This window comes from Equus caballus, chromosome 2 (assembly GCF_041296265.1).
Source record: "Equus caballus isolate H_3958 breed thoroughbred chromosome 2, TB-T2T, whole genome shotgun sequence".
Lineage (NCBI taxonomy): Eukaryota > Metazoa > Chordata > Mammalia > Perissodactyla > Equidae > Equus > Equus caballus.
Window position 1 is genome coordinate 92,856,237 of NC_091685.1, and position 23,151 is coordinate 92,879,387.

The 23,151-nt window shown below is 39.8% G+C and overlaps 1 protein-coding gene and 1 long non-coding RNA gene across 4 annotated transcripts in view; one reads left to right on the forward strand and one right to left on the reverse strand.

Moving 5' to 3' along the window:
* The window catches only part of C2H4orf51 (chromosome 2 C4orf51 homolog), a 42,456-nt gene extending 30,117 nt beyond the window's left edge, over positions 1-12,339 (reverse strand). Inside the window, exons 1-2 of one of the 2 annotated variants that reach the window (XM_023636485.2) lie at positions 11,694-12,339; positions 3,073-3,149 (exon numbers count right to left, since the gene is read on the reverse strand). In XM_023636485.2, the coding sequence (XP_023492253.1) occupies positions 3,073-3,149; positions 11,694-11,926 (310 nt within the window). In that variant the 5' untranslated portion in view covers positions 11,927-12,339. The remainder of the gene's footprint in view (positions 1-3,072; positions 3,150-11,693) is intronic. The other variant, XM_023636486.2, reaches the window with a different exon arrangement.
* The window catches only part of LOC111772544 (uncharacterized), a 65,093-nt gene that overhangs the window by 16,326 nt on the left and 25,616 nt on the right, over positions 1-23,151 (forward strand). The window contains exon 3 of one of the 2 annotated variants that reach the window (XR_011434946.1): positions 11,830-14,151. The exons of the other annotated variant lie outside the window; for it this stretch is intronic. This is a non-coding gene — a long non-coding RNA (uncharacterized lncRNA). Of the gene's footprint in view, positions 1-11,829; positions 14,152-23,151 lie in introns of those variants that run through there. 2 annotated transcript variants of the gene reach the window in all.

A 23,151-nucleotide genomic window follows, 5' to 3' on the forward strand; every position in this document is an offset into this window, starting at 1 on the left:
AATAAACAAACACTATAATACATAGAAAGCAAACTAGGCACCAAGATTGAAATTAAGAGGGAAAGAATGTGAAGAACTGGCTTTAAATGTGGTGGCCAGGTCAAGCCTCTCTCAAGAGGGGACATTAAATTCAGACCTGAAGGATCCAGCTCAGCAGAGCTGGGATAATTGCATTCCAGCAAAGAGATAGTATGTGCAGAGGTCCTGAGGGAGGAAATGGCTTAGCATTTTCAAGTTACTAAAATGTGACTGGAACAGAGTGAGCAAAAGGGAGGAGGCATGAAACAAGACTGGAAAGAGAGGCAGGGTCACATTCGTGCAAAACCCTACAGGCCTTGGTAAGGAATTAGGATTTTATTGCAAGTGAGACAGGAAACAGAGAAGTGACATCATCTCGTTTATGCTTTAAGATCTCCCTGTGTGAATACATGACTTATGGGGTAGTCTGGTGAGTTCTTACTGCTTTTAGAAGTCTCAAGGTTTGGAGAAGCCTTCATAGAAGAGTAAAAGTGGGAGTAAAGGAATAGGAGGAAAGGAGGGATGTAAAAAATGGACACAAACATGTAACATAACAAATATATTCGTGTTGCCCTCCGAGAATATTATTTGGTTCTTGTCAATATTCTCCTGGACCCTGTCATCCTTGTTAAAGGCTGTATACCGAAAAACAGCTCCATGGAGCTGCTTCGGGGGCTTGGAATTTGTTATCTGTGGTTATGGAATATCCAAAGGCAATCTTGCACATGTTGTCACATCTGGGCTTTGATGTGGTCATACTGTATAAAACCTCTCCCCCAGTGCGTATTATGTCTCCTGCAACAGCAAGAACAAAAGAGGCCAGTGTACCCTTTTGCAAGGGTAGTCTGGGCTTATCCTAGTGGGGTCCAGGTGTGGGACACAGATATGGTGCCTAGAACAAGAGAGGGGAAGGGAGTAGCCAGTGAGGGCTGCCCCAGCTGTGTCAGAGTCTGCCTTCCACTACACTCTTCATAAATTGCATCTGCTGGAGAGAAGATTTTTAGTTAAACAAAACTTACTAGAATCTGTCTTACTGGAGTGCAAATGAAGAGAAAGTTGAATTAACAATTTGTTCTGCAGCTTTATGATGTTTGATTTTTATTTTTATTAGTTATTGCTGTGTTCTTCTTTGAATCTGAGAGATGAGCCTATGATGGTCCAAAGGCAGGAAAAGCCACAATCAAATCAAACACTTGGAAAGAGAATTAATAGTAACGCCAAAGGAAAACCACTTTAGTGTGGGCAGAACAAAGAAGGCTGAACTCTTTGAAAGGCAGTTGTGAAAAAGAATTTGAGAGCTTTTCCCCTTATCAGGATCGAGAATGACACTTAAGCACAGCCCATCTGATTTGCATAGCCATATGAATGGATCCACTTCTACAAAGAGACAGTCGTTGATGGACCAATGTGACCTGTGGTGAGCAAATGTATACAGTTGGCTTGTATTGACAATTTAGTCCTTGGCTTCATGTTTTAACTCCCTTCAATAGGGGCTTCTAGCACAATTAAAGTTGATAATCCCAACACGACACATGGAAATTGAAAAGAAGCACAAGGAGAGCTTGTCATTTGGCCAAATTAAATAATTCTACCTTGATGTACTGTCACCTCCTAATGAACAGAGTAGTCATCAGTTAAGTTAAAATTACTGTTTGAGGAGAGTGAACAAGGCAACATGGGCCAAGTCCATTAATGTCATCATTCTGAATATATTCCACTGGTTACTTCTACCTTGCCTCTTACGAACACTACCATTATAACAGGAAAGGAGATAGGAAAACAAAGTAATGAATATCATATGGTGGTAAATTATTGCCTTTTCTGCTCATGTTACCACCCTTCAAATACTCCCACCCATCCAACCGCAGGACCACTCAGCTATCAGCTCTCATGGACCATAAGTGGCTATTTAGAACTCGGAAGGGCACAAATAGCAATGTAAATGTAATAGGATTGTATTCCGGGCTGCTCGGATCAGATGCACCGTCAGCCTAACTTACTATGAATGATGTAACCAGGCTGTCTAATTTCCCATACCCTTCTTGCTCAGATTTGTCTCCGAGCTACGAAGTGTGTTTTAATTTTATGTTCGTTACTGCAAAGGGGAGAAAGCAAGTCTTTCCTGGTTTTAACAATAGCACAGATGGTTAGCTGTCCTATCCTCTTGCCTCAACAAACCAGAGAAGAAAACATAAAACCCATCTCAAATGTACTATGCCCATAAAGTCAAATTTTATTAGGAAAGCCAGCAGAATAGCGATTGTCCAAGGCAGCCATTAAAAACCTTTATCTCCATTATTTAGGAAACCCCCATAAGGCTGCAGGATAGCTCTTTTCACCGTCTACCCATGTCTGAACTCCCTGACATCTAGGTGGGGTCTTGTGACTCCTTCCCCTGGAATGTGAACGTGAGAGATGTGTGTCATTTCCAGGCTGCAGTGGCGGAAAAGCAGGTGTGCCTTCCCTGCCCTTCATCCCCCACCTGCCAGATGCAGACAAAGGACTCTGGGCCCCAGGGGATGGTGGAACCCCGAGATGAAGGGAGTCTGTGTCCCTAAATCACCGTGTGGAAGATCTGCCTGCAAAACACCCACCTTGGCCTTTATATGAAGAAAAATATCTTTGATTGTTTTAAGTAGCTGGAATTTGGAGGTTTATCTGTTAGAGCAGCTAGTGTTATCTTAATTTAACGAAAACAGGGTGCAGGTGGTTATGGATTAGTAAATACAGTTTACTAGTTGATGGTTTATAGCTTTGGTTTCTCTTCTTGGTTTTTGATGCATCCGGTAAAGCTCAGATTACATTACGTAGAGCTCCAAGCTCTGGCAGAAGTTACATTCTGGGACTGATACAGAGGAAGAAAACCTTTGCTCTAGAATACTGTCATTTTTAAGAGTGACCGATCCAGGGTAGAACGTGCTCGTTTTCTTGCTTAAAGACACCTTGCCTTTGGTGAGCAAATGGAAACCATATGGACTACAATCAAGAAGCTGAAAGTCATAAACTCAGCAGCCTTGGCAGAGGGCCGTGCAGAACCGATCATGCTGCACTTACCTCTAGCACTTGTGGTCTCCTGGGGACCAGCCTTGCAGACCGTGGGACTGCAGGCAGGGCATTTTGGTGATGACACCCTGAAGAAAGAAAATAGAAGAAACGAGTAATGAGTTTATAATTTACAGCCTATGGACTTACTGGGACTTTCGCTCATGTTTTCATTTATTTCTTGAACTTTTGCTTCTCCTCTTCCTCTCTTTCCACACTCCCAACTGTAACCCCACACTCCCATAAAATCACCCCAAGTCAGACTTTCTCATTGTCTTCAGTGATTTGTTTGTCCCCTGATTTGTCATAAAAGGCTAAAGTGTTCAACTTTTGTTCATGAAAAGCTCAAACATTAAGTTCATAATTGTTTTAACAGATTTATGAGTCTTTCTCTACGGAGTTGTTTTCAAAATAAGATCAGTGCCATGAATGGAATAGGAACTATTACAGTCATTATATATGTTGGTTTCCCAGCATAAGTTAGAACTTAGCTGTTCTACGAGAAACTTGGAAACTCACAGATGCTGTGTCTATCCTTCCAAACACATCTATATCTGTTTCCCTGAATTGAGACATGACATTCTTTTTAGGCAAGCAAGGGCTTGGTGGGAAGCACAGGTCATTTTGTATGGAATGGACAGTCATCAATTTGTAGAGTGCAACACGTGGTGGCCACTGTTTTAGGCCTCTCATTTGGGGAGAGGAGAGTCTCCAAGCTCTAGGACCTGGAACTGCGTGTGAGGTAGGAGTAGAGTGGAATTGTTGTCAGCCTAAGGAGTCCTAAATGCTCCTGTACGTGTATTCAGCCAAGAAACTAGCTCTAATTGTTCCTGAGACAGGGGCTGGTGGCCTACCCTGCATTTTTCTTGTCCTGATCTACAGGAGCAATTGAATCACCTGAGGGTATTAATTTAAAAATTCAGATTTCTGAGCCCAACCCAAGTAATTATTTTCCAGTAGGTTTGGGGCAGGTGGTCTGATACGGGTAGTCTAGTCAGTGGACCAGTTTCCTGACTTCTGTGGGAATCACTTGTATTCCTTATATTTTTATCACCTAAGTAGACATTCCCAGTCACTATAGTTTGGTTTGGGCTGTTTTTTTAAATTTTATATAAATGGAATTATACAATACATGTTGCGTCTGGCTCAAAATGCTCAACATCATGTTTGTGATGTTACTGGGCGTAACCCTAGTTTGCTCCGCTTCATCGACACTATGAACATACCCACCGTCTGTCCACTCTACTGTAGATGAATAGAACTGGCTTATTTTCAGTTTTTTGGCTATAATGAAAAATGCTGCTATGAACATACTTGTGCACGTCTCTTTGTATATGTGTGAAAATGCATTTCAACTGCGTATATGCTTATAAGTAGAATTGCTAAGTCTTAGGGCATCCATAACATTAACTTTAGAAGACAAGGCCAAACTGTTTTCATAAAGAGTTATATCAATGTACATTCCCACCAGCTGTATGTGAGAGATCACACTATTGTACGTCTTCACTTAGTATTGATGATCTTTTTAATTTTTAACCTTTCTGGAGGGTTATTCTACATGAGTAAGCTCTTTGTGGTTTTCATGTGCATTTCCTGATTACTAATGTGGTTAAGTACCTTTTGATAAGTTTCTTGGTCACTTGGATATCTTGGTTTATGAATTTCATTTTAAAGTCTCTCCCATTTTTCTAGTGGGTTGTCTTTTTCGTGCTAATTTGTGGGAGTTCTTTATACGTATCATAGTTATAACCCCTTTGTCAGTCCCTGAGTTGAAAATATCTTCCTCCTCTCTGTGGCTTGCCTTTTCACACTTTAATGGTGTATAAACAGAACTACTTAATTTTAAGGTAGTCCAATTTGTCTAATGTTGTCTTTGTGCTTAGTGCTTTTGAGTTCTGTTTAAGAAATCTTTGCCAACCTCAAGATCACCAAGATATTCTCTGTGTTGTCATCTAATGGTTTTATTGTTTTACCTTTCACACTTAAGTCTTTAATTCATCTGGAATTAATCTACCTGGAATTGAAAACATGGCCTTTCTCCACTGCTCTGCCACCTTTTTCATAAATAAGTGCCCATATAAGCAAGGGTCTGTTTCTGGGCTCTTTATTCTGTTCCATTGGTCTATTTGTCCATCTTTGTGCTGTAATACCGTCCTGCCTCAATTACTTTGTAATAAACTTTGTTACCTGTAGAACAAGCCCTCTCACCTGGTTTTTTTTTTTTTTTTTTAGAGTGTCCTGGCTTTTTTCTGGACTTGAATCATCTTGTCAAGTTCCACAAAATCATCTATTGGAATTGCACTGAATCTATAGATCATTTTTACAATATTCAGTCTTCCAATCCATGAACATGGTTTCTCTCTCCATTTATGTAGATCTTTATTTTTCTCACTAATGTTTTAAAGTTTTCTGTGTAGAGATCTTTCACATCTTTGGTTACATTTATTCCTAAAACTTGACAAATTTTAGCAAAGTGGCATTTTTAAAAAAATTTCATTTTTAAACTGTTACTGGAAATAATGTTCTCTTATACTGTAACTTTTTTATACTGTAACTATAACTTTTAAACTCTTACTGGTACTAATTTTCTTTTATATTTCTTGCTTTTAGACATTCATGAAAATTTTGTATCATGCTATACTTTCCTTTATTATAAAAACTTACGCTTTCCTTTATTGTAAAAATGTTTCTGCTGTCCATTCTACCTGTATTACTTTTCTATTGCTGCTGTAACAAACTAGTGCTCTGTATTTGTCCTGTGGCTTTAGGAAGCCCTGGCAGAGGCCTGTTCATTTCAGAAGCAAGATTCCAATTTCTTTCTTTAAGTACCAATTCAGAAAGGAAAACCATTGCTTTTCAGATAATTTGGGACTATTCTGAGAGGCCCAGTCAGAGTTATCATAGCTTCCATCTCTTCTGGGTTTGTTTTCCTCCTGAGTGACAGTGAGGCCAATTGGGAGGGTCCAAGGTTGAGACAGGGGCGCAAGCATTGCCCTAAGCAATAAAGGAGAGGGTTAAACCCCACAACATCCATTGTCTCCTCAAACTGTAACTACTCAGAAGCCCTGAAGCAACATCCAGTTTAGTGTCAGATGACCGCCTTGCTAGAACATGATTTTTACCCTCTTACAAAGTGAAATTTCCCATTGTTTTCTAATCCTAAGAATCATGTGGAGCTTTTGTCACACCTACAGATTCACTAGTGCGTCAAAATCAGAATTCCTAAAGGGAGTGGCTTGAGAATCTTTATTTTTAACAGGAACTGATCATTTTCATGATCAAACAAGTGTGGGAACCATTGCTCTCAAGGACTATCCAGGGATGGGAGTGGTCAGTTTCAATGCCACAAACCCTGCTTTTCTTACAAAGGTTCTGCAGTGTTCCTTGAAAACACCCTCCTCAGACTGTTGCACACCTCTGGTTAATTTACAGAGTTTTGTAAAAGTTGGTTTTGAGAGTTTATGCTAGGGTTTTTCTGTTTTTTTGGAGGGGTGGATATACATAGGTCCTCTCTCTGGATTTTGGTAGTCCTACCCTTCACAGGTTTCTAATAATAGTAGTAGTAGTGGTACTATTGTAAAATGTACATAAAATTTACCATTTCAGCCAATTTTTTAAGTGTACAGTTCAGTGGCATTAAGTCCATTCAAAATGTTGTGCCACCCTCACCACTGTCCATCTCCTGAACTTTTTCATCATCCCAAACAGAAACTCTAAACCCGTTAAACAATAACTCCCCGTTTTCCCCTCCCCTAAGTCCCTGGTAACCTCTGTTCTACTTTCTGTCTCTGAATTTGCGTATTCTAGATCCCTCACGTAAGTAGAATCATACTATATTTATCCTGTTGTGACTGGCTTATTTCACTTAGAGTAACGTTCTCAGGGTTCATCCATGTTGAAGCATATATATGTATGCTATTCTGTAGCATATCAGAATTTCATTCCTTTTTAAGGCCGAATAATATTCCCTTGTATGTGTATACCATGTTTTGTTCATCCATTCATGTGTTTATGGGCATTTGTGCTGTTTCACCATTTGACTGTTACCTTCACAAGTTTTTTATGTCGTATTTTATTAATCATTCAACTGAAAATATATTCTAATTTTCATTGTGATTTCATTTTACCCCACGCTTTATATAGAAGTATATTATTAAATTTGTAAATATTTAGACATTTTCTAGTTTTCTTTTTGTTATTGATTTCTAGCTTAATAACACTTGTCAGAGAACATACTTTGTATGATTCTAATCCTTTGAATTTGATACTTCCTAACGGCCCAACAGATGGTTAATTTTTGAAAAGGTTCCTCATGCTCTTGAAAACAAAGCATATCCTGCAGTTGGTGGGTTCAGAACTCTAGACATGGCAGTTAGGACCAGTGTCTTGATTGTGTTGTTCAAATTTGGTGTGTCTTGCTGATTATTTGCTTGTTCTACCAGTTACTGAGAGAGGTGTGTTAAATGTTCCATTATGATTGTGGATTTGCTTATTTCTCCTTTTAGCTCCTTTGATTTTATCTAAAAAGCTTGGAGACTGTGTTATTAGATGCAGACAACTGTAGGGTTGTTGTATCTTCCTATTTGGTTGACCCTTCTATCATTATAAAACGTCCCTCCTTAACCCTAATAATACTTCTTGCCTTCTGACCATCCTGCATGTGGCAGCTCTCCTCTCCACCTCTCCTCCTTTTTTTAAAATAAAAATTTAAATTTAGAACATTTTTAGATTAACAGAATTATTGTGAAGATAACACAGAGAGTTCCAGTATACTTTACACCCAGTCACCCCTATTATTAGCATCTTACATTAGTACAGTATATTTTTAACAATTAATGAACCAATATTGACACATTATTAACCATACTTTATCCAGATTTCCTCAGTTTTTCCCTAGTGTCCTTCTGACCCAGGATCCCATCTATGATACATTAAATTTAGTTGTTGTGTCTCCTTAGGCTCCCCATAGTAGTGATAGTTTCTAAGACTTTCCTTCTTTTGATGACCTCGACGATGTTGAGGATTACTGACCAGGTATTATTTTGTAGAATGTGCCTGAATTGGGAGTTGTCTGATGTTTTTCTCGTCATTAGATGAGGATAATGTATTTTGGAGAGGAGGACCACAGAGGAAAAGTACCATTCTCATCACATCATTCTGAGGGTAAAAGCTGTCAAGATTCCCCACTATAAAATTACTCTTTTTTTCCCTTTCTATAGTCATTGGAAGAAAGTCACTATGCACAGCTCGCACTTAAGGAATTGTGAGTTATGCGCCACCTCCTTGAACACAAAAGGAACTACACAAATTATTTGAAAGTCTTCTGTGGGAAATTTGTCCTTTCTCCTCATTAATGTATTTATTCAGTCACTCATTTATGCCAGTACCAACTTGTGGGCATTTATTTTATACTTTGAGCTACAATACAGTACTACTTTATTTTATTGCTACAATTTTTCCTGCTTTGGCCATTGGGAGCTCTTTCAGTTGGCTCCATCACTGTTTTTTTGTGGGTTTTTTGGACACTTTTATACTTTCTGGCACTACAAGATGCTTCAGGCTCATCCTGTATATCTGCTGCTCCTGTCTGAGAATCGCCATTCCTCCAAGAAACCCTGGTTCCTTTATTGGAGAAGCGTATTAGAAACCAAAATCTGGGCACTAGGTGTGGTTGTTGTTGCAAGTCTTGCTTCTGGGCCCTCTCAGCTGATGGTCCATACTGATATGGGCTGCATGTAGGGGCTTTCTTCAAAAGAGCAGGAAAACATATGCGTGTATACTAACCCATGTATACACACATATCTATATATATTTCTATATGTAACCATATATATCTGTATTAAGCTAAACATGAGTTTATGCTGATGTTTCCAATTCTAATCCATTACCACATGGATCATTCTAGTCTCTTCCCCTTGTTTATCTTTAACCTTTCACTATAACAGCAAGAAACCTGGCTCCTACCATCCACCATTTTACTTAATAATGGCCCCAAAGTGCAAGAGTAGTGATGCTGGCAATTCGGATATGCCAAAGAGAAGTTGTAAGGTGTTTCCTTTGAAGTTCTCGACTTATTAAGGAAAGAAAAAAATCGTGTGCTGAGGTTGCTAAGATCTACAATAACTTTTATTACAGTATATTGTTATAATTGTTCTATTTTATTATTTGTTATTGTTGTTAATCTCTTACTGTGCCTAGTTTATAAATTAAACTTTATCACAGGTATGTATGTATAGGAAAAAACAGTATATAGCGAGGGTTTGGTACTATCCGTGGTTTCAGGCATCCACTGGGAGTCTTGGAACACATTCCTCGTGGATTAGGGAGGACTACTGTATTTGCTGTTAAAACTGATTCAGGACCAAATGATCAAGACTTCTCCCAAGTTTCTTCTGTCTTGCATAATATGGGGTTTTCAATGTACGTGGAGAATAAATAAGGTGAATAAAAAGTATTCTGTTGTATACCTTAATATATTCCTGACTTAACACATTTTAAATTATCAATCATTTCATATTTTGGACCATTCATATTTTCATATTTTGGGCCATTTTGATTTTATAGCAGTGTAAAAATGTCTCTTTGTGGCCTTGGCCTTACAAATTTTTTTTTTTTAAGGATTTTATTCTTTTTCCTTTTTCTCCCCAAAGCCTCCCGGTACATCGTTGTATACTCTTAGTTGTGGGTCCTTCTAGTTGTGGCATGTGGAATGCCGCCTCAGCATGGCTTGATGACCGGTGCCATGTCCGTGCCCAGGATTTGAACAGATGAAACACTGGGCCGCCACAGCGGAGCGCACGAACTTAACCACTCGGCCACAGGGCCGGCCCCTGGCCTTACAAAATTTCAATCAAACAGCTTTTGCTCAGAACTTAAGACAGTTGTCCTCAGGGCTAAAATTAACCAAGAAAAAGATTAAAAGCAAAAGCAAATTTAGAATATAATCAGTACTTTCAAAATGAGCTGATTCTGCCCTCCGTCTTCCCTTAATAACACTTGCTACTTCTTAGCCTATAATAGAATAGCAGTAGTTATGAGAAGAAAAAATTTATATTTCTGAGATTCCACAAAAACAGATAAACCTTACAAGCTTGTGCTCTTTAGCAATTTGCAATGTCACAGGGCACCTTGGTTGGAATGACTCACATAGTGATCGTGCTCTCAATAGGAAACATTCAAAGTTCTGTACATTTTCACCAGATGTCATACTTTTGCATTTTTCCAGTTATTAAATTTTTTTTTCTACTCTGCTGAGTGCCTCTGTTTGGATACCAGCTTTCAAACACAACTTATTTTCCGAGAGGCCCCCAGCAGCGCTTGAAGATTCCCCTATCTGGCCAAGATGTGCCTCAAAATTCACAGAATTAGCAAAGGAACTTCCAGTTAACTGAAGTGTCAGCATAGTTGAGAGCTGTTAAAAATGCAGAGACTGTGGATTGCAGGAGCAAACCAGACAAAATATCCAACTGGAAAGTACTTCTGAGGCCTTCTAGCTTTAAGCATGGTTCTGATAATTTGGAAAGCCCTGGAAGACAGTATAACTAATATTTATTAGGAAACTCCCCAGTTCTGAAAGAATTGTGTGCACAGTTACTAAGGAGCTACTAAGAACTAACTAGGGAACTACCTAATGCCAAAAAAAAAGGCCAAAAGATTTCTTTTTGAATCATGAGTTCTGCCTCTAAACATCCCACAAACTAAACAGTAGTACAGCAGTCCATCTGGCTTTATATTACTTGACTTATTCCTCACATCTCAAGTTGGAGCCAATTCAACTTGATTTTCAAATAGATTTCCAGAATTTGGACAAGATATTTGACAATTAACATCCAGAGGGACGTGTTTCATAACGAGTCCTCATATTTTTCCACATCCCCACATAGGCTTTCTGTGTCACACTTACTGAGCTCCTTGCAGTTCTCTGATACTCCTTGAGATTAAATGTCTTTTCCTTTGTGCATGCCTCCCTTCCATGCAGTTCTTTCCTTTCCCCGTCTCCTAAACCAGCTCAGAGGAACCCTGCTTTACTGAGATCTTTCCAGAAACACAATATCCTTCCCCTGATAATATCTCCTGTCCTTGTGCAGATTACTTATTACTGTGGTTTCCGTTGACATACTAAACTGAAATTAATATTTTTCTGTGGGCCTATCATAGGACTTAGCTTATAGTAAACCCTCAAGCAACGTCTTTTGGGCCCTCAACACCTGCATCGTCGATGGACAATACAAGGTGGGCAGCAGAGGAAGATTTAGCTGACCTTCCTGCTCTGTGGGGAGTTTTCAACTCCTAAGAGTGGAAAAACCAGACAAGAAACAAACTGAAATTCTCTGGAGCCCCTCTTTGCTGAGCAGAGAACACAAAATATCTGCAGTTTAATCAAATGCTCATATTTTTTTCTTTTTAAGAGCAGGTAGTTAGACATAATTTTAGGAGTACTACATAGAGAATACAGTCATAATTTCAGCTAGTGACTGACATTTAGCTGTTCTTCCCACTGACATTTACACAGGAAAATATGCAGAGTTAAGGTCTGTGAAGTCTCTCAGGGTCTACAATACCCTCTTTCTTCTAATAGCATTCTGGTCTATTTATAGCGACATATCCAGGTGTAAATTACAAAGAAATCTTACTGGTTACACTCAGGCCAGTGCTGTCCTGTTTTATAAGAAAATCGGTTGCACGTGGACTCATCCAGCTGTTTTTTCCGGTAACTGCCCGCATATGTTGTTACAGAAGAATCTGACCATCTTGTTTCATTCTGCCAAGATGCTCCAGCCTTGCGTCTGATCACCTCAAACTCTTGAGAAGTAAGAGGGCTAAAGGGCAGAAGAATTTGTGGAGTCAAGTAGAAGAAGTGTGACATCGCTATGGAGGGCCTGCTCTGAACGACAAATTTCAAGTCCTCTGCATAATGAAGAAGTAATTTCCTTCTAGTAGCAAGAAGTAATTGACTGGGCTCATCCAACTCTGTAACTCTGACAGTTCACAGAATGCAGAAGCTTAACTCTCTTAAAGTTGCCAAGCAACGGATCCCAAAATTCCACATGTACTACCCCCGTGCCCCCAAATTTTAACTAACAAATTTGTAAGTTATATAACTTTCTGGCCTTTGCTCTAAGCAATATACGGCTACAAATTATGGAAAGAAAACAGGTGGCAACTGCTTTTATAAATAAAACAGTGCATCCTAACGGTGGAGCTTTAAGAGATGGGAACAAGAGATAAAAGGACAGTGCCAAGCTTTCATTTCCTCTGAAGACCAGCCGCCAAGGGTGTGGAAGCAAACATGAACTTCCTGTGATGTCAACAATAGCAGGTGACTCAAACAGCTTGTCATATGTCATAGAGCAATGGTGCTTAAGCTGGCTGCACAGGAGAGTCACCTCAGAGGCTGTTAAAATAAGCAGAAGCTGAGGCCTCACCTCTCCCCATCCCTTCCCCATAGATTCTGATTTAATTGGTCTGGAATAGGGCCCAGGCATCAGTATTTTTTAAAAGCTACTCCTGGAGGATTCTACAGTGCAGGGAGGGTAAAGAATTGATGTCATTGAAGTGCCACTGGTGAACCTTTTTTAGATTGAGAAGTCATAGCATTCAATCTATTCATATGATCTCGATCCTTCACTAATAATTATTCTAAATCTGGTTGATATGTTAGCCCATCGTTCTCCACATTAACAAACCATTCATAGGCAAATTGAAATAGGTCTTTCAACATTTGTCCTCAAATTTTTTTAAAAAAGATTTTCATGAGGAAGATTGGCCCTGAGCGAACATCTATTGCCAATCATCCTCTTTTTGCTTGAGGAAGATTGTCACTGACCTAACATCTGTGCCAGTCTTCCTCTACTTTGTACATGGGATTCTGCCACAGCATGTCTTGATGAGTGGTGTATAGGTCCACGCCCAGGATCCAAACCTGAGAACCTGGGCCACTGAAGCGGAGCGCAGGAACTTAACCACTATGCCATCGGGCCAGCACCAAACATTTGTCCTTTCTTTTATCAACTCTTGCAGCAGTAGTTCTCAACCCTCAGTGCTCATTTATATAGCCTGTGGAATTCTTTATAAATACAGATGTCATACCTCACCCTAGAGGTGTTGATAAGCAACATCTGTGAGCGGATCCATTATCTGCATTAAAAAAAGCATCTCAATTGGTGATTGGATCAGCACGTATGAAGCACACTAAACATGCTATAGATCTGAGGAGGAGCCCAGGAATCAGCATATCTATGTTGTTATGTGATTTTGATGCAATTGATCTTTGAATACTGGGAATACTGCTCTAGGAGCTGAATTTAAAGTCTTTTTTTTTGTTTAAGATTGGGACCTGAGCTAACAATTGTTGCCAATCTTTTTTTTTTTTTCTGCTTTTTCTCCCCAAATCCCCCCCAGTACATACTTACATATTTTAGTTGTGGGTCCTTCTAGTTGTGGCACATGGGACACTGCCTCAGCATGGCCTAATGAGCAGTGCCATGTCTGCACCCAGGATCTGAACCAGCGAAACCCTGGGCCGCCGAAGCAGAGCATACGAACCCAACCACTTGGCCATGGGGCCGGCCCCTAAACAGTCTTTTAAAGTGAGGCTGACATACTACAGGGTATATTTCTTTGGGAAGGAAATTATTTTCAAATAATTCTTAGTATTTTAAATTAGGAGTTTCTTTCCTTAAAACTTGGAAATTTGAAACATAAGCACCTTTGCCCCAGAAGGATTAGGCAGATGTTTGCAGACTCAGCTGCTTTTTTTTCAAGGAGCTGAAGGCCAGTTGGAGAAATCCAGATGAGATAAGAAGATGGAGATAAAGAGTGAAGGAGAGCAATGAAAACCAGGCTGCCCAGCTCTTTCAACCCACCCAGTGGCAGGTAGCAACTGCTTATATGCTTCAACCTTTAACTATTCTAACAAAAATGGTGCTTCTAAAGAAATCTCTGCGAGCAATATGCATTGTTTTGAGACAGGAAGATAAATAGAACAGATTGTGAAAGATTGTTTGTCGGAAACATTTTTAAATTTTCTTCTCAAATTGTGTGGCAGTCTATAAACAAATATGTAGTAAAATAAGCTCTTTTAAAAGTAAATTATGGTATATAAGCGTACTTTATTATCACATTCCTGTCCTTTATATTATTTTTATCTCTTCTCTCAGAATCAATTATGATATCGTTTTAACAATTATAACCTCAAGAACCAAGGGTAGTGAAACTTAATTTAAGTGAAAATGTCTGATATTGGATTTAGATGGAATTATAGCTTAATTAATCAGTCTATTTGAGGTTGAACTAGTCTGCTAAAAATAAGACTTCAAATTAGAGAATAAATAGAACAAACTAATTGAATTTATTATCATAAGAGTTTAATTTATAAAATCTTAGAATTCTTAGGGAGCTCACGTTCATTCTTTGTTCTCATTTTATCAGATGATTTGGACACTAGTGTGTGATTTGTATGGTCTGACTTCCATGTTGAAAGTATGCACAAAAAACTTCCTTTTGTAACTGAGCTATGGCAAGCCATGTTGTTCAGTCCCCAGTATGCTGAATGTGAAAAAACCTAATTAAGAGCGCTGTGACAATGAACTCTGGGTTGTGAGTGTGATTTAGTGAAAATAGAAGCTTCTGAGTGACCTCATACCCAATAAAACCAGCAGAGGGCCTACATATCACCTGATGCGCAGGTGCCTTTGGTGGGCAGGCCCCATTCAGGCTTCTATCGAAACATAAGCTGATTATCCTAATGAGGGGTTACTAGGTGTTAATTAAAAGGGTTTCATGTTTAGGACAAGTTGGGATAAACATGTTTCTTTGCTGTAGGATTTATAGTCTTTAATATTTCAATGTGCATTGTGAATCTTTCAAAGAGGCCTAGATAGTGTAGTATTTCCTAAACTTAATTGACTACAAAACTCCTTTTGTGGGGTGGGGAGCATCTCTGGGTATTGCTATTCTATGAACAGTCCAGGAATGAAAAGGCTAGAGGTCTCTATAGCTAAAACAGTGGCTGGTCCACAGTCTCTGGAATTTACTTGACTAGATCTGCAGCCTAAACCACTGAAAACCTAGCAAGAGGGTGGATCAAGCAATATATGTATTTTATTGAGATGTAATATCAAACAGTAAAGTACTCAAATATAGTTTACATATGTACACATCTGTGTAACTGCTGACCAGATGCAGACTCTTGTCCCTTCCCAGTCAAAACAGCATGTACACACACACACAGAGGTAATCACTATTTTGATCTCTATCACCATAGATTGGATGTATCAGGCTGTAGTCTGTGAAGACAGAAACTCACTGATGCTGGGCCAGCCCGGTGGTGCAGCGCTTAAGTTCTCACATTCCACTTCGGCGGCCCGGGGTTCACCAGTTTGGATCCCGGGTGCGGACGTGGCACCACTTGGCAAGCCATGCTGTGGTAGGCATCCTACATATAAAGTAGAGGAAGATGGGCATGGATGTGAGCTCAGGGCCAGTCTTCCTCAGCAAAAAGAGGAGGATTGGCAGCAGATGTTAGCTCAGGGCTAATCTTCCTCAAAAAACAAAAAAGAAACTTACTGATGCCATTCCAAGATGAAACGCAGGAAGAAAACAAGTCATATAAAGACAGAAAAAGCAAAATTCCCTTGAGAAAAAAAGATCCCATATGAAGCTGAAGTTTCCATCTCAGCAAGAATCTGGCTCCTCCTCACAAGGTGCCAAATGCTGATATTTGGATAAGTGTGGCCAGCAGCTGAATGAGCATACATCATGTGTCATAGTTAACTGTTTGAGTCTGTCAGTTATAATAATATTAATTCTCAGTCCTTGATCTTAGAATGATTTCTTGATGCTTACCCATTGTGTGATTTTGAAATTTTTAGTAACTTACTTATCAAAAACTGTGTGGCACATGGTCTAAAGGATGCAGGAATCAGGGAACTAGTTGCAATAGGACTAGAGGGAAATAGAAGAAGGGCAAAGTGCAAAGGCACAGGAAAAGGAAACTGATAAAATTAGTGAGGAGAAGCCAAAAAGGAAGGATCCTTTTCTCTTCTTTCCTGAAATTTATTTTTGGTTACATTTACTATTTGAAAACTGAAACTGATTACAAACAGTGTATATACACTATGTTCCCAATTTTGTTTAATAAAAAATATGTGTGTGTATGTTTATAAGAAAAGGCCTAGTGGGCTATAAATAAAAATGTTAATACTTATTATAACTGAGTAGGAGGATTACATGTGATTTTTATATTTTATATTCCTTTCTTTCTCTTCTAAATTTTTTATAATGAGTATATGTAACTCAAATCAGAACTAAGTGTTACTTATTTATTTTTTTTTTGGTGAGGAAGAGTTGCCCTGAGCTCACATGTGTTGCCAATCTTCCTCTTTTTGCTTGAGGAAGATTGTCGCTGAACTAACATCTGTACCAATTTTCCTCTACTTTGTATGTGGGATGCTGCCACAGCATGGCTTGATGAGCAGTGCCTATGTCCACAAACCCGCGAATCCCAGGCTGCCAAAGCAGAGTGTGCAAACTTAATCGCTACACCAATGGGCTGGCCCCTAAAATGTTATTTTACAAAAACTAAAACAAATAGAATGCATTCACATATAATCAATCTCCCAAATCTTGCAAAGAATCTCTTTTAGGTTTACATTTATTTTTCCCTTCCACTGCTCTTTAGAGTCTAGGCCTTAAACAAACAAACAAACAAACTCTAGGGCAAAGAGATTGGAGTGAATTCAGTCAAATATGATGCTTCTCAAACTTCCTCTCTCTCTAGTTCTGGGTCCATGATCAGTAGAAGGGAGAAAATAAGTGTCCGAGTGTTGATGGGGAATAGAGAAATAGAAATAGGAAAAGATTAGGTATACCGTGGACCCCAAAGCAAAGACATTTCAGTTAATGGTTGCTATTTTCCAAGGAAACCCTGTCTATTCATAGGTACCCACAAGGAGGTAATCCACAAATTGTGTCCCACACTCTCAAACAAACAAAAAGATTTTCAATAACCGTAACTAAAAAAATGAGCCATAAGAAGGGTCAAGGCTTTTCACAGTAGCACCTCCTGGGATAAAGAGCATGTAGTGATGGCTGATTTCTTTGGTTCACCCAAGGAGAGTGTGGGGGAAGTACACTCACAAGCTGCGCTGGCCCACCTTTCCTGCTCTATGAAATTAAGCCATTGCTGTACAATTCTGCTGGGACAACACCCTTAGTTTTACATAGAACACATTATTAGCATAATCAAAAGTCATTTAAAAGAATATCCTAAAAGATATTTCCAAGTTCTGCTCTTGCTTAAGTAACCTGAGTCTTAGGAGAGCCTCATGTAGATAATAAGAATAATTGATGACAATAGAAGCACATATTTATATGTTGTAGGCACTTTTGTAAGTCCTTTGTATACAATGATTCACTTAGTCCTCACAACAACCCTATGAGGAAGGTACTGTTATTATCCCCATTTTACAGATGAAGAAACTGATCCACAGAATGTTTGCCCAACATCACACTGCTAGGAAGAGGTAGGACTGGAGTTGAAACTCAGGCGGTGTGACTGCAGGGTCTGGACTCTTTAGACCGCTTAAAACTACATCTTTAACTTGCTTTAATCTCCTTCTCTGCTGTCTTCCGCCTGTCTCTGCCCAGTAACTCCCTCTCAGCCTTTGTCTGGTCCCACGTCTGCTGACTACTCCCTTTCTCGTTAGTCCAGTCCAAAAGCGTCCCCAACACCCTGTATGTTACTGACTTTCATATTCAAAGAGGCTTCTAATCGATCACCTAATAAGCGGGCCCTGCAGAGAAAGACCAAAGAATTATAGTCTTTATTTTTCTAAACGAACAACCTTGTGTTCCCAAGTTGAGGTCCATAGACTCGTTTGTAAGGAAAGAGGCGTATGGCCTCTTGTTATACACATAATTTAATACTCTGAAGATTCTGAAATCAACCCAAGAACCATACATCAGATATTGTCAATTAAATATTAACGTGCAAAACCCTCACAACCCCAGAAATTTTCCAGACTAAGAAGAGAGATCCTAGAAAGTTATCACCCATGGCATGTTTCCTAACTGGGATTCTAAAAAATTGTCTGTTAAAAAGTAGTTAATCTTAGTGGATTATAGTTTCTACATGTTTGAAGACAAATAATAGGAACTGCTCATAGCTTTAAACAAATGGAATCCTAGCTGGAAGGTTTCATGGCAGGGGTTGGGAGGAGGCACAAAATAAAATTGCTAAAATGATCAGTTATTGCATGTATGTTGACGAACAGAGACAGGAGGGCTTAACTGATAGACACTTCATTCCCTCCCTGTTCACCGAGGGGAGTTTATCTGCCTATGTTGTGGGCTTAGTCAAATACGAACCCACCCTTTTCTCTGTTATGAAACACCACTACATGCTGATTCAGGGTCCACAAGTCTAGGGATGCACAGGAAGGAACGTGCATAAGGCCAGGGAACAGACTACCCCAGAACGATCAACGTTAATACTCCATCTACCTCCTTTGGACACTTAATCCGCATGTCAGCAGATTTATATTGTGGACAAGTATTTACATTGCCTGTTTCTGCATTTCTGCTGTCATACTGAGAGATGCTTGAGCTAAGAGATACACAACAGTATTTTGTCCTACAGATATGTGAGTATCCTGACAAATGCAATTTTAGGGTACTCCATAGAATTGGATTAATTCAATATATTCCTGCCCTTCCATTTGTGGTTCTTTGTAGGGACTGTTCAATATGTGGCTTTGTCTCTGTGGCTGTGTATGAGCTCTGCTCAGAATTTATTCATTCATCCATTCATTCAATAAATATTGTGCATCTACTCTGGGCCTGAACAATACCATTTATTATTTCCCACCATATTGGTCTACTCCCTACCAATACAATGATATATGCTATACCTGTGGCAGCTTTCCTGCCACCCTGGTTAGGATTCATTCACTAATCAAGAGGTATGTAAGAAGGGAACTGTGTAAAAAGGCAGCATACAAATTTAACTGGCTCCACTTCCTAAATATCGGAAAGTAGGTAAACCATGTACAGTAGAGCAACTTTTGTTGTTTTGAGATACAAATACCTGGTACAATTTTTGAGCAAATTACTAGGGCTAAATTATTTTGAGCTAAAAATTCATATTGCAAATATTACATGATAGGGCTTGATGCTAGAGAAGCTTAACACACATTATAAAAAGTTGAATAGAGCTAGAGTGAGTTTTATAAGGGCAGAGCACGTTTTATATACTCTACCTCTCCCCACTCTCTAGCAGGTATCGAATATTAGTTCCTCAAGGCAGAAGAGCCTGAAGTGGCCAGACATTTCATGATGGCTTTTCTGCTGCTCATGGCTAATTGCTTTAGAGTACTTCTGTAATTTCCTGAATCCCTCTTACAGGAACCCAACCTCCCAGACTTGTAAAATTCAGACCCTTTGGGATGGCCAAAGCCCAATACTGAGTTCGATGCCAAGTTATGGGATAAATTGTGGAATAGCAACAGAAGCAAGGTACCTCGACAAGAGAAATGCCAGGAATCTCTTGTGTTCCTTTTGTTTCACGAGTTTTCAAGGTACTGAGGGAAGGCAGAATTGGGAGGTGCAAGAATATATTCTTATTTAGGGTGGAGGGGAGTGTAATAAAATCGTTATGGAAGTTTCCCTCTTTGAGTTAGGCTCAGCCAGGGAGATGACCATTGTATTAGTTCCCATGGGGGCCGTGACTAAGTACCACTGACTAGGTGGCTTGAAACGACAGAACGACTGTTACCGTCTCACAGTTCTGGAAGCCAGAAGTCTGAAATCAAGTGTGAGCAGGGCCCATGCTCCCTCGGAAATGTGTAGGAGAATCCTTCCTTGCCTCTGGTGGTTTTCCAGCAATTGTTGGCCTTCTCTGGCTTGCAGCTGTATCACTCCAATCTCTGCCTTCATCGTCACACAGTGTTCTCCCTGCGTGTATGTGTCTTCACATGGCTCTCTTCTTATAAGGACACCAGTCATATTGGATTGGGGCCCATTCAACTGCAACATGACCTCATCTCAGCTAATCACATCTGCAACAACCTTATTCCAAATAAGGCCACGTTCTGAGGTACTGGGGGTTAGGACTTCAACATATCATTCTAGGTGGACACAATTCAAACCATAGCAATAATAATGGTGCACGATGGCTATTGTATGGGCAATAAAGTGTTCTGAGATTCACTGAGTAAATGGTCTCTGAATCCTCTCTTGTTCCAAGAGCCCCAAGTGACTTGAACGAGTGGGAAGAAAGTTTCCAGAACCAGCACCTTCACTGGTTTTAAAAAGAGGTGGTGTGATTTCTCAGCTTCTTATCTTTTTTTTTTTTTTGAGGAAGATTAGCCCTGAGCTAACTACTGCCAATCCTCCTCTTTTTGCTGAGGAAGACTGGCCCTGAGCTATCATCAATGCCCATCTTCCTCTACTTTATATGTGGGACGCCTACCACAGCATGGCTTGCCAAGCGGTGCCATGTCCACACCCGGGATCCAAACCGGCAAACCCCGGGCTGCCGAAGCGAAATGTGCACACTTAACCACTGTGCCACTGGGCCAGCCCCTCATATTCATATCTTAAATAAAGATGTAGTATGTGTAGCAAATCTCTAGCAAACCATGACATTTCTATTATTAAATAGACTGATAATTTTCTAAGGAAAGAGCAGGAATAATTTAAAAGACTATGGTCAACAGGCAATGTATTTTTCCTTACAGCTTGTTTCTAATCCATGTAATAGATCATTGAGTAAAGAGTTAGGAGAGGTAGGTTTGAGCCTGAGTCATACTGACTGATTTAAGCAAATCATTCACCCCTCTGAAACTCATTTATTTACCTAGTAATTTGTTCTGTGGTGGAAGCATACGCCACTGCCTGCCCCATCCATAAACCCCTGAGAAACGGTGCCTTACCAACTGTTCTTACTGAATAAGAAGGAACCGTATTTATACTTTATCCCAACCCCTGAAACCCAGATTGAGGTGGATACCTCATTTGGGCAACCCATCCATAGATTTCCCTCAGTGACCTCTACTACCTCCAAAAGATGAACAGGTCAATCATATTTCTATCAAGAATTTGTCATTGGGAACCAAGATATTACACAGCGTTAAAGTGGTAATCAGAGCTATAAAATAATGAGAAAAATTGGAGCTGGAAAGGCCCTTGATGGTGTATGTGAAAAACAGTTATGAAAGAGTAAAGTCTAGAATGATGCAGAAAAAAGAGGGCGGCAGAAGTGTCATACTGAGACTGGGTCGTGTATGAGAACTGCCTCCATTCTTTTTGGTTTTGGTGTTCTGCAGTTTGAATATGATATGGCTACATGTGGGTTTTTCTTTTTGTTTTTGGTATTTGTCCTGTTTGGTGTTCTCTGAGCTTCATGGATCTGTGGTTTGGTGTCCATTGTTAATTTTGGATAGTTATCAAGTATTATTACTCAAAATATTTCTTCTCTCTCTTCTCCTTTTAGGATTCCTATGACTTGTATGTTTCATCTTTTGAAATTGTCCCACAGTTCTTGGATGTTCTGTTCTGTTTCTTCCTTCTTTTTTATCTTGCATTTCAGTTGGTGAAGTTTCTAATGGCTGATTTTCAAGCTCATTGATCTTTTTCCTTGGACATGTTGAGTCTACTGACGAGCCCGTTAAAGGCGTGCTTCATTTCAGTTACAGTGTTTTTTATTTCTAGCATTTCCTTTTGATTATTTCAGAGTTTCCATCTCCCTGCTTATAGTGCCCATCTGTTCTTGAATGTTGTCTATTTTTTCCATTAGAGCCCTTAATATATTAATTATAGTTATTTTAAATTCCCTGTTTGATAATTCCAACATCTGTGCAGATCTGAGTCTGGTTCTGCTGATCGCTTTGCCTCCTCAGACTATGTTTGTTCTTGCCTTTTGGCATGCTTTGTAATTTTTTGTTGAAATCCAGACATGATGTATCAAGTAACAGGAACTGAGGTAAAAAGGACTTTAGTGTGAGGATGTACGTTAATCTGGCTAAGGGTTGGGATACATTTCATGTTTGCTGCAGCTATACGTGCCAGAGGCTACAAATTTCTCTAGTGTCCTTGCTTTTGTCTCCGCTCTTGAGTTTGGCCTCCCCTAAGTCCTCCTCCTCAGAGAGAGTCTGTGTCTTGCAGTTCTTTCAATGTTATTATACTGGAGCTCTGTTGGTATGACAGTAATGTGGGGGGGGTGGGGGGGGAAGGGAGCATTCTATAATCTTTTGATTAAATATCAGTCTTTTAAGTGGTCCTGTGACCCTGGGCCCTGACCTTTACAAGTGTCTCTCCAGTAGTATAGCTTTCCACCCCACACTCCCAATCTATTTACTGGCAATTAGTTTCCAATCTATTTCCTTGAAGCCCTGACCCCTGTTGACTTTGTTCCCCACCTCCCCCCACTTTAGGTAAGAAAAAAAACAGTAGTGGGGATGGAGTAGGAGGAATGCCCTTACCCAGCTGGGAGAAAGCTCTGGCAGAGTCTTTTCTCCTGGAGAATAGGCCTGATGGAGAAGGCTCTGGGCGTGTTACACATGATTATTCTCCCTCGCCTCCTGTTAGAGCCATGAGGGGATTTTTCTTGGATCTTCACTATGACAATACAGTCCCTGGAGTTACGTAAAGTCCATGAAAGTGTGGAGGCTCCTGTAAGGCTGCAGCCCTGAGAGTTTCTCACTCTTGCACTAGGTCACACTACTGGTTGCCACATCCACAGCGATGTGGAGGAAGCTGGAAAATGAAGTCAATACACAGAGAGAAAGAGAAGAGACATGGAGAACCCTAGCAACACCTGTGTCCCTGAAGTTTGCTGCACCACTCCCCTTCTCCTTGTATGAGTAGGCGAACCAATAAATTCCTCTTGATTTGCCCAAGCTAGTAGGTTGCTGTCATTTCTAGCCAAGAGTCCTGGCTAATATAGAAGCCGATAGTAAGTCATGTTTTGGTTTTTAATGTCTAAAATATTATCTTCAAACATAAGCCAGGAAAGCCTACTGGAAAAAATACCTTGAGGTATCATTCTCTAAAAGAGAAAAATCTAAAATATTAGGTTACAGGGGGCCGGCC